The 15128-nt window shown below is 39.6% G+C and overlaps 2 protein-coding genes and 1 long non-coding RNA gene across 8 annotated transcripts; 2 read left to right on the forward strand and 1 right to left on the reverse strand.

Annotated features, from left to right (window-relative positions):
- Window positions 1–1415: 1415 nt before the first annotated feature.
- On the forward strand, window positions 1416–5305 carry LOC5506876 (UPF0489 protein C5orf22 homolog). Its single transcript, XM_001627491.3, has 6 exons — window positions 1416–1847; window positions 2278–2716; window positions 3191–3253; window positions 3785–3967; window positions 4388–4518; window positions 5065–5305. The coding sequence occupies exons 1-6, from the start codon at window positions 1441–1443 to the stop codon at window positions 5201–5203; spliced, it is 1362 nt and encodes a 453-aa protein (XP_001627541.3). The 5' UTR covers window positions 1416–1440; the 3' UTR covers window positions 5204–5305.
- Window positions 2075–11043, reverse strand: LOC116614379. 2 transcript variants are annotated; one of them, XR_004294496.2, is made up of 5 exons: window positions 10923–11043; window positions 8174–8257; window positions 4683–4726; window positions 2438–2486; window positions 2075–2335 (listed from the first exon to the last, which is right to left on the reverse strand). It is a non-coding gene; the product is annotated as an uncharacterized LOC116614379 (long non-coding RNA). The 2 variants fall into 2 exon arrangements; XR_004294497.2 differs by lacking the exons at window positions 2075–2335; window positions 2438–2486 and adding an exon at window positions 3954–4496.
- LOC116614378 lies at window positions 7145–14901 on the forward strand. Of its 5 annotated transcripts, none has more exons than XM_048721043.1 (3): window positions 7145–7372; window positions 12266–12411; window positions 13065–14901. In XM_048721043.1, the coding sequence occupies exons 2-3, from the start codon at window positions 12303–12305 to the stop codon at window positions 13820–13822; spliced, it is 867 nt and encodes a 288-aa protein (XP_048577000.1). In that variant the 5' UTR covers window positions 7145–7372; window positions 12266–12302; the 3' UTR covers window positions 13823–14901. The 5 variants fall into 5 exon arrangements, with proteins under 5 accessions (XP_048577000.1, XP_032231197.1, XP_032231198.1 ...); XM_032375306.2 differs by having other exon boundaries at window positions 7145–7367; XM_032375307.2 differs by lacking the exon at window positions 7145–7372 and adding an exon at window positions 10967–11095.
- The last annotated feature ends 227 nt before the right edge of the window (window positions 14902–15128 follow it).

Raw genomic sequence — 15128 nt, forward strand, 5'->3', positions numbered from 1 at the left:
TTTCATTTCGTCTCCATTTCCTCTTTATATGCTTGCTGCTTAAAATACGGAGGCTTCACTTTGCTATCTCCTTTCATATTCTTATGATCATGCTTAAAGAATGCCAATCACGCCGCCATTTTATGCTCCCGCTTAATGGCGAATCACACAAAGCATCCGTATCCATCGGCTAGTTCAAGCGAGTAACCAAGATATTTTCAATCAAGTATCGTCAATAACTTATCAGACTTTATTTGAGATTGTTATTTTGAAGGTTCCTTGCAAATATATCGCTGTATTTTCAATAATAAACAAAAGCAATGGAGTGGAAGATTGACATTTTTAAGGCCCAACCTTTCTTTTTAGATTTTCTCACAACTACACTCAAAGTAGAAAGTGCCCCTCCCCTCTCTTGGGTATGCTCTTGAAGCAGGCCACCATTCGTCTCACCGTAGAGTTTTGGTTCTTCGTGGCACCCTAAGCACAATAAATCATTTATCTATTGGAAAACTGTGCGAATGAAAAAATGCCCCACTCGCATCTACAAGGGACCATATTGAATCGATAGAAAGGAAGAACATTAAAACTTTGCCTTATTTGTCGTACGAGGATGCGCTCATCAGGGCAGACCTACAGACGTTCACTGTCAGAGTATCTTTGCTTCTTTTTAGTGCCTAGTACCCAGTACAATACAAAACAACTACGATCTAGCTCGAACCAACATTTTTTTTTGATATTATAGCCTCTTATAGCAGATAGTAAATTAATTGTGTTGATTGTAATGCTGACACATCGCTTTGAAAGTATGGAATTGCATTGAATTAGTAGAAGATATAATAAAGTTGTCTGAGAGCAGTTGCCAGGTTGCCCAACACATTGTTTTGTAAAGATGACGAAAGCCGGTCAGCGTCAAGTATGGATATAATCTACGCAGAAAACACTTCGACTATAAAGCTGTTTGAAAAGTGTTACAATTTTGCGACCCCACGAAACAAATTATCAAGTTCAACACCAAGCAACCACGCCTGCTTCGACTTGGTCAACATCCTTTGTTGGTCGATCATCCACTAACAACTCGATGACATTGTAGCTACTTGACGCATGCGCACAGTAGATACAAAAACAGAAAGGTTATTAGGGGCGGAGGGGGGTAAGGAGCAAAAAAAATTAATACAAGACTAAAAGCCTGGGAAAAATGCATGCAGCCCAAAAGAGACAGGAAAAAAAAATTTATACAACGATTGAAAAAATTCATGCACAAGAAAAGTATAAATTCGACTCTTCGGATTGCAAATTTCCAACTAGACGCGGGCAAGAGTCAAAAAGGCTTGTTCGTCCCTGCAGAAAAGATTGGATATATAACTTTTTTTCAGAAGTTCCCACCGTCTTCTTTTACCACACAGTATTTCCCACAATTTGGTTTACCTGTGGTACTTGGTGACCGGGCCTTATTATGTAAAAATGGCGGACGCCGACGAGAAGAAAGAACCTCCGTGCGCTACTAAAAGACTAAAGACTGAGCCACGAAAATACAGCAGGTTACCTGTTAAGATATGCGAAAACCATGACGAGGTCCTGTTCCATATATATCGTGCGATTGCGGGGAGATATTTGCCATATAGCGGTACAACACTTATTCACTTTGATTCTCATCCTGACATGACGATTCCTCCCAGACTCTCCGCGTCTCTTGTATTTAACCCCTCGGAGCTAATGGAGGCTCTAAGTATCGCCGACTGGATATTACCTGCTGTTTATGCTGGTCATATTGATCGTGTCGTGTGGATAAAGCCGTCCTGGTGTGATCAGATGACACGAGAAAGGATGACATTCTGTGTTGGAAAACACAGAGAATCGGGATTTCTTAGGTAAGTTAAATACTTTAGGGGTTTATCTCAGGTAGGCGGAATACTTTGGGGGCTTTAGCCCTTTTCTTCCCTTTTCCATGTATTCTTTGTAATTTAAAGTGATACATCGTAACCTTTAAGCCTCCTCTCCCATATCGTGCTGTGTTGAGGTGTGTTGCAAAGGGCTGATTCACAGCACCACAAGGCCTTCACATAGCACCAGTATTAATAGGCTAGTACTGTAATACTATTTTTAGCCATCCTGCCATTGTTTTATTGCTTTCCATTATTGTTATTTAAAGATGAGTCAATCTATGGTTAATTTATACTTTATATTTTATTCTATGTAGTTTATACCAGACCCTGGCTATTCCCCTTAGGTAATTTCAATAATTGTATGTTATGTCATTATTTTATTGCTGTAGAGTAATGATAATTTCTTCCATTTCAGGGTCACTTCTACTGAGGATTATTTTCTAGAGGAACTTCTTTATGCTCCTATGGAAGAACTAGAAAATGTCAAACAAGTAGAGTTAGTCATTCTTACAGCAGAATTAAAACAAATACTTGAGGCGATAAAAATTCCTGCTAAAGAACAAACTGATACTTACAAAGAAGTATTGAAGTCTGCGACAGCTGGCTTGTCAAATGACTTGAAGCCTGCAACAACATGTCAACACAGCAGTGCTTTAACTGAACAAGTAAAAAATGATTCTCAAAACTATTTCACTAGATTACAAGAGACAGCTGAGGGTGTAACCGAAAAAGTCTGTGTAAATGAATTGGTTTTGAAGTTATCAGAAGTTTTAAGTCAGGAAAAGCCGTATATCTTGGACATTGATATGGATTTCTTCTCCACATCAAATCCTTTCAAAGACTTATTCACAGAGGTAAAGTCTAAAAGTTGATGTGCGGCTCATGCTTTTGGAAAAATCTTGGTAATATTCCTGGCATTTGCAATTGCTTAGAAATGAATAAGCACTAATGAAAGCCATAATTTTGTTTTTGGTGAAAAAAATGCATACTAACAAAGCTGCGATTATGCCACTGAGCATGCTACTGTAAGTTGTTGTTGTTTGTGTTAGCTTGTTGTTGTTTGTGTTAGCTTGTTGTTGTTTGTGTTTGCTTTAGTCCTCAGACATGGATCCAGATCTGTTTACACCTGTCTTCGTAAACAGGTGTCAAAATGGCACAAGTGGTAAATCTGCATGTCTTCATTCTTTTGAGGCGAAAGTGTTCAGGTTTTTTATAAACAGGCTGAACTTTTTTTGGATCTGGGACTGGTCCTTTGAGGGTTCATAACGTACAGGATTCTAAATGAGAAGGGAAATATGATGTTTAATAATTGTACATGAATGTTCCAGGAGGAATTTCAGACTCTTCAAGATATCTATGTATTCACTCCACCAAAGACCAGTTCTAAAGCAGTAAGTAACTATTCATGGTGAAATATCTAAAATTTCAAATATTTTAAACCAAGAAAACAAATTATTACCTTTTATTTATCATGTATCTATCTTCTTTAATAATTGAATTGAATTTATTGAAATTTTTAGCTATGATTGTCATGTTAACTTTGTTGATGTTTTTGGTATAAAATCAAGATTGAATTCACACCCGTACCCAGGATTTTTCTTGGGGGGTGCGAAATTCGAAAAAGTGGACCTAATATTTCCAGGGGGGTGTGAAAGGAATTCCCTGATAAAAATCTGACCATGCCTTTGCAGTATCTCGGGACGTTTATTGTCGGATTTGGCTACATACCAGATCTAGCTGATGCTTAATAGTTTTGTCTACAAATACCAGCATGTCTATTGAGAACCAAAAGTGGACCTTTGGCCGTTGTGGGGGGGGGGGGGGGGGGTTGGAGGGAGATTAAAATTATGAATTGATGTATGTGTGAAAATTAAGCAGAATAAAGTAATCTCTTAATATTATTACATTGTGTTTTTCTGCAGGACCTTGAAATTTGTATAAAGTCAAGGCAAGATCAGTTAAGCTGTATAGAGTCGTCTTTTTGCCATGCTGGGGTAGATATTGAGGAAGGTGCTCTGGAAGCAAAATGCTTATCAAGGAACAAGCAGCTGTCTGAACTGATTAAGCAAGTACAAAAACGCGACAGCAATGCAGATTTAAAACTAGTGAGTACAAACAATAGTATTGTACAGTAGGATAGCAATACATAGTCGAATAGTAACACACACAGTCCCTGGATTTTTGAAAAGTGATTTGTAAATATAAAGGATCTCAAGAATGCTTCCATCATGTACATACTCTTGTTAACCCTTGTGTAGTTATGAATCAGGGATCACAAATGTTTGCATATTCTAGAAATAGGACTTGCGATAATCTAGTATTGTATTTCCCCCTGATTTTACTGATGTACAGCTACAGTAGCTTAGAAAAATATAAAAAATATCACTTATCACTCAAATGGCAGGTGCATATCACAGGACCCCGTGACACGGTCCCCTAAGTTTGCCCTGCTATCTGCTATGGTATCTGCTGTATGTGCTTTACTGTACATGTGCTCGTTTGTAATCTTGAGTTTGATCTTTAAGTTACACTCTGCTGGGATGGCGATTGACTTGCCACAACACATCAGCTCCAAGCCTGAGATTGACCAACTCATGCAGACGGTTAAAACTGTTATCATGGGGATACCACGCCCTACGATGGTCACAACGGCAAGGTATGAGACATGGGTGTAACTCGTACATTCACATCTTACTTTAAATGACCACACATTATGAAAAAAAAATTCCGTAGGGGTGGGGGACTGATCATCCCTCCCTTTTCTTCTCTGCCATCCCCTCCCCCCTGCGCCGCTTCATCCTTGCGACTAGATGTGCTTACCTCGATTCCCTGGGTACCCGAAGATGAGGGCTGATCTTTGCAAACTAAAATAAAAGAATTATATAAAAAAAATCATCATTTTTTGTCATGTTTGAAAAGTGTTATGCTTTTATGTTGAAATTTTAGCTCTTTTAGGCCTCCCAGTCATGTTTGCATGTGCAGGTGCAGGGAAACCACCACCCTCCCCACCCTCCCCTCTAAACATTGCTAGTATGGCATCAGCCATACTCTACCGGTCCAAAGTGCACGTGAACGCCCAGCGTTTTTCTTCACAAATTTCGTTTCTATTTTATTTGCCTCCACGGTCTGTGGTTTGTATGCGGCACCACTAGGGCTTCTTGCCTGTGAAGGGGACTTTAGATATAATTAATATCTTTTTCAGGTCATCCTATGATGAGTACACTCCCGTTTATCAGGTTGAATATATCCAGTCGAGGTTACTGGACGTCTTGCGTAGTGTCTATGGGGAGGACATAGACGTGGAGTTGGACTATGAGAAAGATGATTCAGACAGTGCGTAGCCATTCAGTGTGGCCATAGAACGTGTTGTTAATAAATAGAAATAATAGAAATTATACATTCATTTGCGTATGTTATAAGTATGTAATAAAAAATTTACCCAAGTTGTCGAGATTGCTACCAGAATGTCGAAAGTTTTACCAGCTCCTTTTCATAAACTGGCAAAGTTTTCTTAGGTATTCGGTTGTTAGGAAATCGAGTCGTTAGAAAACCGTCCACTAGACAGCCGACCCAACCGGTTGCCTAATGGTACTCATCAATGGTTGCCTAATGACTCGCTAGACTCGAGTCGTCAGGAAACCATACAGTTTACCTTTCGAAGTCAGATTAATTTAAAGCACGGTACCGAAAGAACAACCGACTTCGTGGTGTTCGAATCTGTGCGGATTAAATTTGTTTAGTGAACGAAACGACCTTTTACGTACTTTTAAGGAGTCGTTATTTATAAATAATGTATATACTCTTTTAGACATTGGAATAAGAACCCGTTTTGTCCTACCCCATGCCAGTTCCGAACCCGCCCTTTCCCAAGGACGTCCCCCACCCAGCCCTACATGACAGCGCTGAATAACGTATGCGCATGCGCGTGTTCTGGCGAAAACAAACAAAATCTCAGTGTTGAATCGTTCGAGGAGGTACGAAAGGCTGAATTCAGTCGCTGATTTGACTAACTGTACAGCATTAAATAATGAGGGAGTAATAAAGAAAATTATAGCCTTAGGTTTGGTCTAGTTTTCTTAGCATTCGCCAAAATGTGACAGTTCGCCGGTAAAAAGCCGCCATTTCAAAACAAACAACGGTACTGGAACTAGTCTTGCGTTTTTCAGAACTGTCGCCCTACATAGTGTAAATAATAAATAGAATACAGGAGCGCGAGAAGAGTGGTTTTCAAAACACCGTGCAACAAAATTGTTAATGTGTAATAGTTAAGCCAGAACAAAATGGAACAAAAACATTACAGTGTATAGTATTTTAGGGGTTTTTGAAAACCACTTGTTTATCAGAGGATACTAGTTATTTGTATTCCAAGGCGGGGCTTAAAAAAGACATTGGTGCAAGATAATTGTAGTATCATTAAAATACTGGTGAGATGATACTTTCGCGAACAGCAATTTTTGCACAAATTTCTAGACCTTTTTTTCTTTTTCAATAAATACGGTAAAATGTAAAACGTACAGTGACCCGAACTTTCAGCATAACTCAAAGTGAAAGAGAATTTCAAGCAAGATTATTTGTGCGCACGACAAGAGTAAAATATCTAAACTGATGGCGGCTTATTTCTAAACTTTCTTTTTCATTGGTAACGCGAATCGGCATTTATCATACTGCACACCATATGGTACCCCTCACAAAAAAAGCGCCGGACTCGAGTATATCAAAATGATTGAATCAAGCCGACTGTTTCCGGTTTGAGCATGTTGTTTGGGTTTGTCAGTCACTGCCATATGCGATTGATCACTTTGCTATATATGGAATCATAATTATTGTGACACCATGGGGTCCCTGTTTTTTCAACCCACTCACTACTGTGTTCGATCACCCATGATGTAAACAGTACTCCTGGGTTTAATTGTTCAAGCTCGGAAGTTTAGCCGTCCTGTGTTTCAAGCATTTCCCCTGAAATTCTTTAACTTCCAAAAATGTTTTTTAATACGAGGCCTATGGGCATCTAAAGCAATATTCCAAACATTATTAGGCCTTCTATTTTCACTGTAACTTAAAACTCGCATTCTTCAGGCCCTCGAAACTTTCCTTAGATACTTCTCTTTTCAAACCAGATACTTGCAGTATTCAAATTGTTTACAATGTTGAGAATAAAAACGCATAGCATTGGTTGACTTTCCTGTTTGCTCCTCATTAATTCAAGGGCTCTTTTTGTCCTCGTTCCCGCGATTTCCGGTCGGCGGTCTCACCCCGGAAGGCTGGGGGCACGCGCCTTTGTTTTTGAAGCGGAAGGGAGGTGTGAAATGGTGACCCTCAAGTGACGGAACCGAGCCTTGATAATCCAATACTCTCTGCTGACCTCGGGCAATTCACAGAGAAATCCAGGGACTTTGCGTCTTCTCCATGTGTCGGGAGAGTTTTTGAGCCAAGAAATTGGAGGTTTGGCTTTCTGAGGATTCAGTACTTGTGTCATCTTGAAAGTGTGCTCGGCGCCGACTATAGGTAAGGTGAATCGCGCAAAGTTATGATTACGAGTGTTATAATGGACGAGTTGGATACAATTAGAAAGTTTGTATTTAGCGGGAGTAGTCTGTTAGAAGTCTTACTCATGCATATCTAATTGATCAACTTGGCACGAGTACAACTTATCATTGGAATAATTTTCTAATCTGTTATCTTCCCTGGATTATTATAAGGTTGTGATATTTAGGTTCAGGAGTCTCGGGAGGGGATGTTGTTTTCACTACCAATACCTCTTACTATTGCTACATTGATTAAACTGGTTTAAAAGCATTTCAAACTCGGATCCTAAATGCCTAAATGTATACCTCTATTCTAAGGGTGCCTTTAAACAATAAAAACACTTGGTTCAGTTGGGGCTCCTTTGGGGTACTTCTGTATCAATAGCAAACACAAGAAAGGTAAAGTTGGGAAGTTGCGACAAAAGCGATTCTAGGAGGGGTATATATATCAACTCGAAACACGTCTAACTGTCGATGGCCGGGATCGTATCCATCTTCGCAGACTAAGTCGCTGGGGGGGATCGTATCCATCTTCTCAGATTAGGATAAGGCTATTACTGTTATCAATAATCGAATTTCGCTAATTCGGGAGTCTTTGACACGACGATATCAAATTACACGACACGACGATATCAAATTATTAATATTGTGTAATTCTGATACTTTTTGGACTTTTGGTTCATTAACTTTCAATTAGAAACGTTGCCGGACATGTAGTATTAGATAGCAACTACCATCATAAGTATATCGTATCATGTCGTAATTACATATGGTATAGAGCCTCACCCTTCTTATGGTGTTTAGTTTTGCTCAGAAGGAAGCAAGCGTGGGCGGATGATACCTTATATAAGGCTAATCCATTCATCATCCCTGCAAGAGAGAAAGCCACAAATAAAATGACAATGCTGTTATATATGGACTAACTCGCTTATAATCAAATAGTTTTTTTGGATAGAAAATAAGACATTTTTGCAACGAGACTCACGTGAGCATTACGGAATTTGTCAAAAATGCGTTTTAAATGAAGGAAGGAAGTTACTTGGAGTCGCGGTCCAATTACTCATTCGCATAATTTTATATGAATTGCACATCCTTCCTTTGTAGAGATGTAAACTAAAAGACGATCAGATTTGAAAGTATATTTCACTTTGAGGGCTACTTTACTCTGATAATGCCCCGTCACAAACGGATTTTTTGTATACTTTATGAGATCATATATACTTTGGTAAACAGTTTAGAGCCTGTTTTCGAGGGGCGTATAAAGGATATCTTTTTTCAAGCTTTCGCAGTAGTACACAAGTATTATCTTTCAAACCCTTCAGAGCGGATACCGAGCATTCAGAAGTGTTTGCGGGTTTTTTTTTTGGGTACATTTATTTGTTTCAAATTTCGTATATAGTGTCACACCTCACACATTCTAGTCCGGATTCTTCGAACACTCGGAGGACGGGAAATTCCATTAGGAGTTCAAGAAAGTTCAGTTTAAGCTGTAAATTCCATAAACTCTGCAGTGTCCAGATTCCTAAGAGTTTTTCATTCTTGGTTCACCGAGAAGTTTGAATTTCAAGTTTATAGAGAAATGAATTCAACCCCAATAACCTCTTGCCGAGTTTGCGGTTACCCAGGAATCTTTGCGATGCTACTAATGACCCGTAAAAAGAAAACTAAGTTTGATGAGCCTCCTGCGATGACTCACCAAGGTTTTCTAATCCCTCCCGATTGTGGTCATTGTGGTCTTGCAATATGCTGTTTATTTGCGTCCGTATTTGTTCATAATTACGAAAAGAAGATCATTATTATAACTAAATGAATATATGGACAGCGATGTATTGTAAAGGACATGTTTTTAGATGGCTACACACGATCATATTGGTTTTTTGAAATTCAATTAGGGATCTACATACTCAGTTTATTAATCATTCATCAGACAATAAGTGTCAATATCTTGTCCCCTTTCAAGATATGATCTGCAAGCGAAGATCATATGAGACGGTACCATTATGTTGTTGTTGTCGTATCCATTTACATGGATGGATGATAGATGCGCTATCACACTGAAGGCTTTCTATCTCAGGCTATGTGCAAAACTCATTTACTGAAGCCGTGCAAAGACTGGCACACAAAGGCTTACTTACTCACGGTGCGCAAAGGCTCACTTACTGAAGGCGCGCAAAGGCTCATTTACTGAAGGTGCGCCGCAAAAGATCATTTACTAAAGGTGGGCAATGGCTCATTTTCTCAAGGTGCGCAAAGGCTCATTTCCTAAAGGTTCGCAAAGTCTCATTTTCTAAAGGTGCGCAAAGGCTCATTTTCTCAAGGTGCCCAAAGGCTCATAGTTTCTCACGGTGAGCAAAGGCTCATTTACTGAAAGTGCGCAAAGGCTCGTTTTACTGAATTACTTATTTGCGCAGAAGGCTTTCACTCTTTGCGCGCCTTGTTACATGCTTCCCCATTAGAAGGTCCCTCTTGGTGCTGACAGTGTTGTTTGTTGTCTGAGAGTGAAGTTTGTTCTGGACGCTGAGTCACAGTCACGTTTATTATAGACAGTCCAATGCCAACTCAGTTGGCAAATATTTCAAAATAAAAATATAAAGCAAAATCGAAAGAGATAAAAAAATGACCTGGAATACAGGACCGAATCCCCTTAGGAATAACATTTAACATTAAACCCTTTTACGGATATTGTTTCCACTTCGAAAATGAAATGACTGGAAATAGCTCCCATTAATATGGACACTAAATAACGATGCCAAGGAAGTCCATTTGCTTTTAAAAAACTCACTTTTTCTCAAAGTACAAGATAACCCCATTAATACAAGAGTACAAGATATAACCCAGTTTATCTTTTTTTCTCTAAAGCACGCTTTCATTAGTGACTGTTAATGATATCCTTTCTGAACAAAAAGACCCGTGATTATATGCGGTATTTCCGCTTAAAAAGATAAAGCGACCCTAGTCCATGTGGGACGCGTGGAGTTCATTCTGATGGTTATCGAAGTTATGAAATGATAACGAAATTGAAACAACACATTATTGCATTATTTATCTTATAGAAATTAATCCTTGTACCGTCTCGAAAACATTTCAGCTATATATTAAGTCTTTTCCTTCAACATTTAAACAAAAAAATCTAAACAATTTCACCGTATTGCTGTAAGAGGAGAGTATGTGCGAAAGCACAATTGTCTAAATATTTCATCCTTCTAAATTAAATTGTCTAAATGAAATCGTGATCTATAGACTACAAGTCACCCTCAATTTAATTTTATTTTATACCGCGGTGTTTGATGATGTTTTTCCAAACCATGTACGGCACGTACCGGGCAGTGAATCCCCTTAGAAATCTATAAAATCACACTACTTTCGTAGCTAGTCTTTTGCACGATTCATATGGTTATCGTTCCCGAAGCTAAAGGTCAAAAGCGGGATAGTCTTGTACAAAAGATAGTGGATCCTGTTTACATATATCTAAATCACGGAAGCGTCCTTATAAGTCAATGCCAATTGTTTGCACAACCAAGCGTCTTTGACTCACCGATATTTCTTCGCACGAAAACAATAACTCCAGTGTGAAAAACACGCCATTCGCTCCTCAGCCTCGAAACAGTTGATTTTCAGATGGTGCCTTTGTTTTCCGGGCTAAAGCTATCTTTCAGTCGTTTTAGTTGAAGGGATTAGCTATCTCAAACTGACTTCAATCCTATTTCTGTAAGTATTGAAGTTTACGTCTGTCTTCCTTACACAGAGATTAATCAAGCTATCCGTATTATACACCGCTGGTAAATGAACTGTATCAGTTTTAAGTTATTCATACTCTCTGGACTCTTAGGCGAAAGAGACTAAGACTTGCTATTTATTTATTATCTTATATGACCAAATCATTTGCTATCTAAATAATAGGTTCCCACGATGATTAGCTTATTGTTCATATCTTACTTAGCCTTTTAGAAATTGTTGTCGTATTTTTCACTACCACTTAATCTTTCATGGAGAGAGTTCAACGTCTTCTAGTAAGGAAAAACAAGTACAATTGTAACGAACAACCGTAATTGAAGATGTGTTTGATTTATGGAGGTGATTTTTGAAGAAAACAAGCAGCATCGACATAAGTAAGTCTTCAAATTTGGTCGCTTTCGAGAGGTTCCCGCTCTTGGATGTGTTCCCAGAGTCGCTCAGTTAAACAACAGATTGTCGAGCATTAGAATGATCGTCATGCCGATTCGGTGCTTAGCTTGGCTTGATTTGCAAGTTTGATATTTATTCAAAACATATTCTATAAGGTTGATAAAAATCAATTTTGACTCCGAATTTATTACTGAAACCGACGAAATTGGGTTTTGTAAAAAAACATATTTATATCTGAATACAACGAACTAAGTTAGTGGGGAATTTTATCAATACAACATGTTTTTAAATAAGTAATGTAAAAATATTGATTTCAACATTTAATGTTTAAGGACATTGTGTGGCTTGGGGATCACTGTCACGTCCGTCACGTTCATCACGTCACGTTACGTCAAGTCGTCTCACAAATTTCCCTGTCGCATTTAAATACGGTAGTGCTTTTACGACATAAAATTGCTTAATTTTTTTTAGGTAGAAGGTAAGACGAATGAATACACATACATAGACACTTTAAAGGAAGCTGTGATTAACTATTTATAAAACGTGATCGTGATCTGCGATATTTGCTAAATTGGCGGGTTGGTTGTATTTTTGTGATTAATTATGTACATAGTCTTTCAATCAATTGTAATCAAGTATTCGATAACGAAGTTTTCAGTCGTCAAGAGCCATTTTTATTTCCCCTGTAGGTTAGTAATTAAAAGAAATCGGCTGTTTTAAATAGATACCAATGTGATGCTATTCCGTCAACAGGTGCAACTTTTGCTTGAAATAATTCTTCCCCCTCAAGATGTTTCTAAATAACCTCTCCTCGCTGGAAATTGGTTTGTTGGCCGGAGGGGGTGCTGTGCTGCTAGCGTTTATTGTGGTTCTTGTACTTCTTATTTGTAGGATATGCGGTGAGTTGACAATATAATAACACAACAACAACAATAGCCGTGGCTAGAAAATTGTCATCTAGAGATATGGGGGAAAACGAGAGGGTGGCAGACTTCTTTGTATTTGCTAAGACGGTAGACATTCCTTTCTCCGGCTTTCCTGGGCTGGCTGTGGTTAGGAGAGGAGCTTTGCTATCAGGCGCGTACCCAGGATTGACTGAGGGAGGGTGGGGTGGGGGCAGTATTAGGAATCATATGGGAAGGATATTATCTGACGAGCCTTAAAATACGAAATGACCTCCTATTTAGAGCCCATAGGGGAGAGGTGCGCAGTCATATGTATCATGTGGGAAGGATATTATCTGGCGAGCCTTCAATACGAAATGACCTCCTATTTAGGGCCCATAGGGGGAGAGGTGCGCAGTCATATGTATCATGTGGAAAGGATAGTATCTGACGATCTTTCTAAGAAATGACCCTCTTTTTAGTAGCACTTTTAGCAGAGATACACGTGCCTGGCTTTGTTGCCTTCCCTTACTCTGATTTTAGAGCTTAACATAGAATTATACGGTAAATAAATAGAAATGGAAATTTCCTTCGGTTCCTTCGGGGGAGGAGGGTATGGCTCTTTGTGGGATATTGGACACATGTACTGATCATTGTTGCATCTACAGGAGCAAAAGAAAAGGAGACTTTAACGTCCCCGAAACAGAAAAGACGTCGACGAATGACAAGCGCTCATCAACATTCCACTATAGACCTCCCACCCCTACTAGTTATGGATTCCATGACAGGCAGCCCCCCCTGGAGCGCAATAGGCATGATCGATAACCCCCTGTGCAAGTCATTCCCCAGTGAAGGGGAGAGTGGAACGAGTAGCCAACTAAATGACTCGCCAAAGTCGCATTGCAAGAGTCATGAATCACTCGCCGTCCCAAGAAGCCCGCGCGAATTTATGTACTACATGCGAAATCTAGAACAGTCAAGAAGTCAACATGGCTTGAATAATATCTCAAAGGAACCACAACCCTCGGAAGTGCACAACGTTAAAATATTTGCGCCTGGGTACCCTGTGTCGGAGTCGCACGGCGCGCGCGATGGTGCAAAAAAGCGGGAAAATTTCCCGCCAAAACGAAAAACCTCCGGTGCGTTGCGCAACCCAGCGTATCGAGAGTTGATGCAAGGCAACTCATTCCACGTGGTATGTACCACTCCCTGTACTGACACGTGGTCGGACGATAGCGAATCAGAGCCTGAGATCCACGAGCCTAAGGCGAGGATTCGCTTTACGTCTATTCTCGAGGAGCAAAGTGGAAGTACCGGAAGTTGCTTGAACGTTGTGAGCTCTACGTCACTTCCTCCGACTTATCATGAAACTAAAGCAAGAAGTTTGTCAGTAGGACAGGAACATTCAGTTAGTGTGAGGCTGTAACGTGTTAGGGTCGCTGCACTAAAGATACACGTGCGTAATTTGACTCTAGAGAGTCGAATCTTTTTACCGCAACCAAATTCAACTCGGAGGAGTCTCCCGTGGGTCACGAATTACTCTGCGATCTACCATAAGAGTAGGAGATGAACCCTAGCCTGAAGAATCCAGGGGCGTAGCCAGGCGGTGGCCTAGGGGCCCCTTTTAGCAGCCAAACAATACAGTAAATGTATGAAACATTACCTTTTGGGCCCCCTCCTGTTAAAAATCCTGGCTTCGCCGCTGGAACCTCACACGAGTTTTTGTGGATCTCTCATCGATCCCACGCTTGAAATATTGAAGGAGAGAATGCGAAAGGGAAACCCCCTTATAAATAGACAGCCTCTTTTTACTTCTTTTACTCCTGATTACAGAGACGCGAAAATCAAAAGCTGAAAAAATTACAATTGAGAGTGTAAAATTCACTGCCATCGAAGTTATATAGCTTAGGGTTATAGGGTTATTAAGAAAAGATAATGATATCGACCCCCCCTCCCCCCATTTAAAAGTAGGTAGGTACGGCCACGGGCGAAATCTTTTTTTGTCTCTGTTTTCTTTAAGACTGCCCATTTCAATCTGTTGTTTTTATTTTTTATGATTTTTTTCCCTTGGTCCTTAGAATGTTGTGAATGTTAGAGCTTCTCCCTTGCCCATTTGGCTGTTTGGCATCTCCTGTGACTCATGGATTTTTAAATTAGTATATATTTGCTTGAAATATCCAAACTGGCGTGGATCCAGGTCCTTTTGTACCTGCTGAGGTCAAAATGTCAAAAATTTAGTGCGTTAGTATGAACTGTATGCATTCATTCTATTAATTGTGGCGACAGTTATCAACTTTTTTTCTTTTTGTAAACTGGTCAGAATTTTTATCTGGATCCGCGCCTGCCAAAACAAAATTACTATAAAATGATGTGTAAACCCTTAACCCTCTATTTTTGAGGAAACAGCATAGTGATTCACCCTATGGGCGAGCTTATACATCATATTGACAGAGATACCATTTTTGGTTTGTTTAAAAGAATTATTAAATCTCTATTTTTTTAAAACTCGGTAGTACTTTATTTGAAGCGAAAATGGTCGTTCTTGAATAGTGATTAGGTTCTCATTGCCCTTTCCTGTCCCACAGACAAGTCTATGTCTTGATTGTTTCATTACCCCTCCCCCCCTCCCCTCTCCCAGCCCATTTCGGCTCGAATTGCGGGGAGAAGGCGCCTAGATCCCAGGACCGCGCGGAAACCGTTTTAAAGGGGTAGGGCTAGAAATTTGGCCAAGA

Source organism: Nematostella vectensis, chromosome 13, assembly GCF_932526225.1.
Source record: "Nematostella vectensis chromosome 13, jaNemVect1.1, whole genome shotgun sequence".
Lineage (NCBI taxonomy): Eukaryota > Metazoa > Cnidaria > Anthozoa > Actiniaria > Edwardsiidae > Nematostella > Nematostella vectensis.

What these genes read in the sequence shown, in the direction of transcription:
- LOC5506876 (XM_001627491.3), top strand. Translation starts at nt 1,441, where the DNA reads ATGGCGGACGCCGACGAGAAGAAAGAACCTCCGTGCGCTACTAAAAGA. An exon ending in TCAAAGACTTATTCACAGAG is followed by an intron (nt 2,717 to 3,190) that starts GTAAAGTCTAAA and finishes TGAATGTTCCAG; the next exon opens with GAGGAATTTCAGACTCTTCA. An exon ending in ACGATGGTCACAACGGCAAG is followed by an intron (nt 4,519 to 5,064) that starts GTATGAGACATG and finishes TATCTTTTTCAG; the next exon opens with GTCATCCTATGATGAGTACA.
- LOC116614378 (XM_048721043.1), top strand. Translation starts at nt 12,303, where the DNA reads ATGTTTCTAAATAACCTCTCCTCGCTGGAAATTGGTTTGTTGGCCGGA. An exon ending in TCTTATTTGTAGGATATGCG is followed by an intron (nt 12,412 to 13,064) that starts GTGAGTTGACAA and finishes TTGCATCTACAG; the next exon opens with GAGCAAAAGAAAAGGAGACT.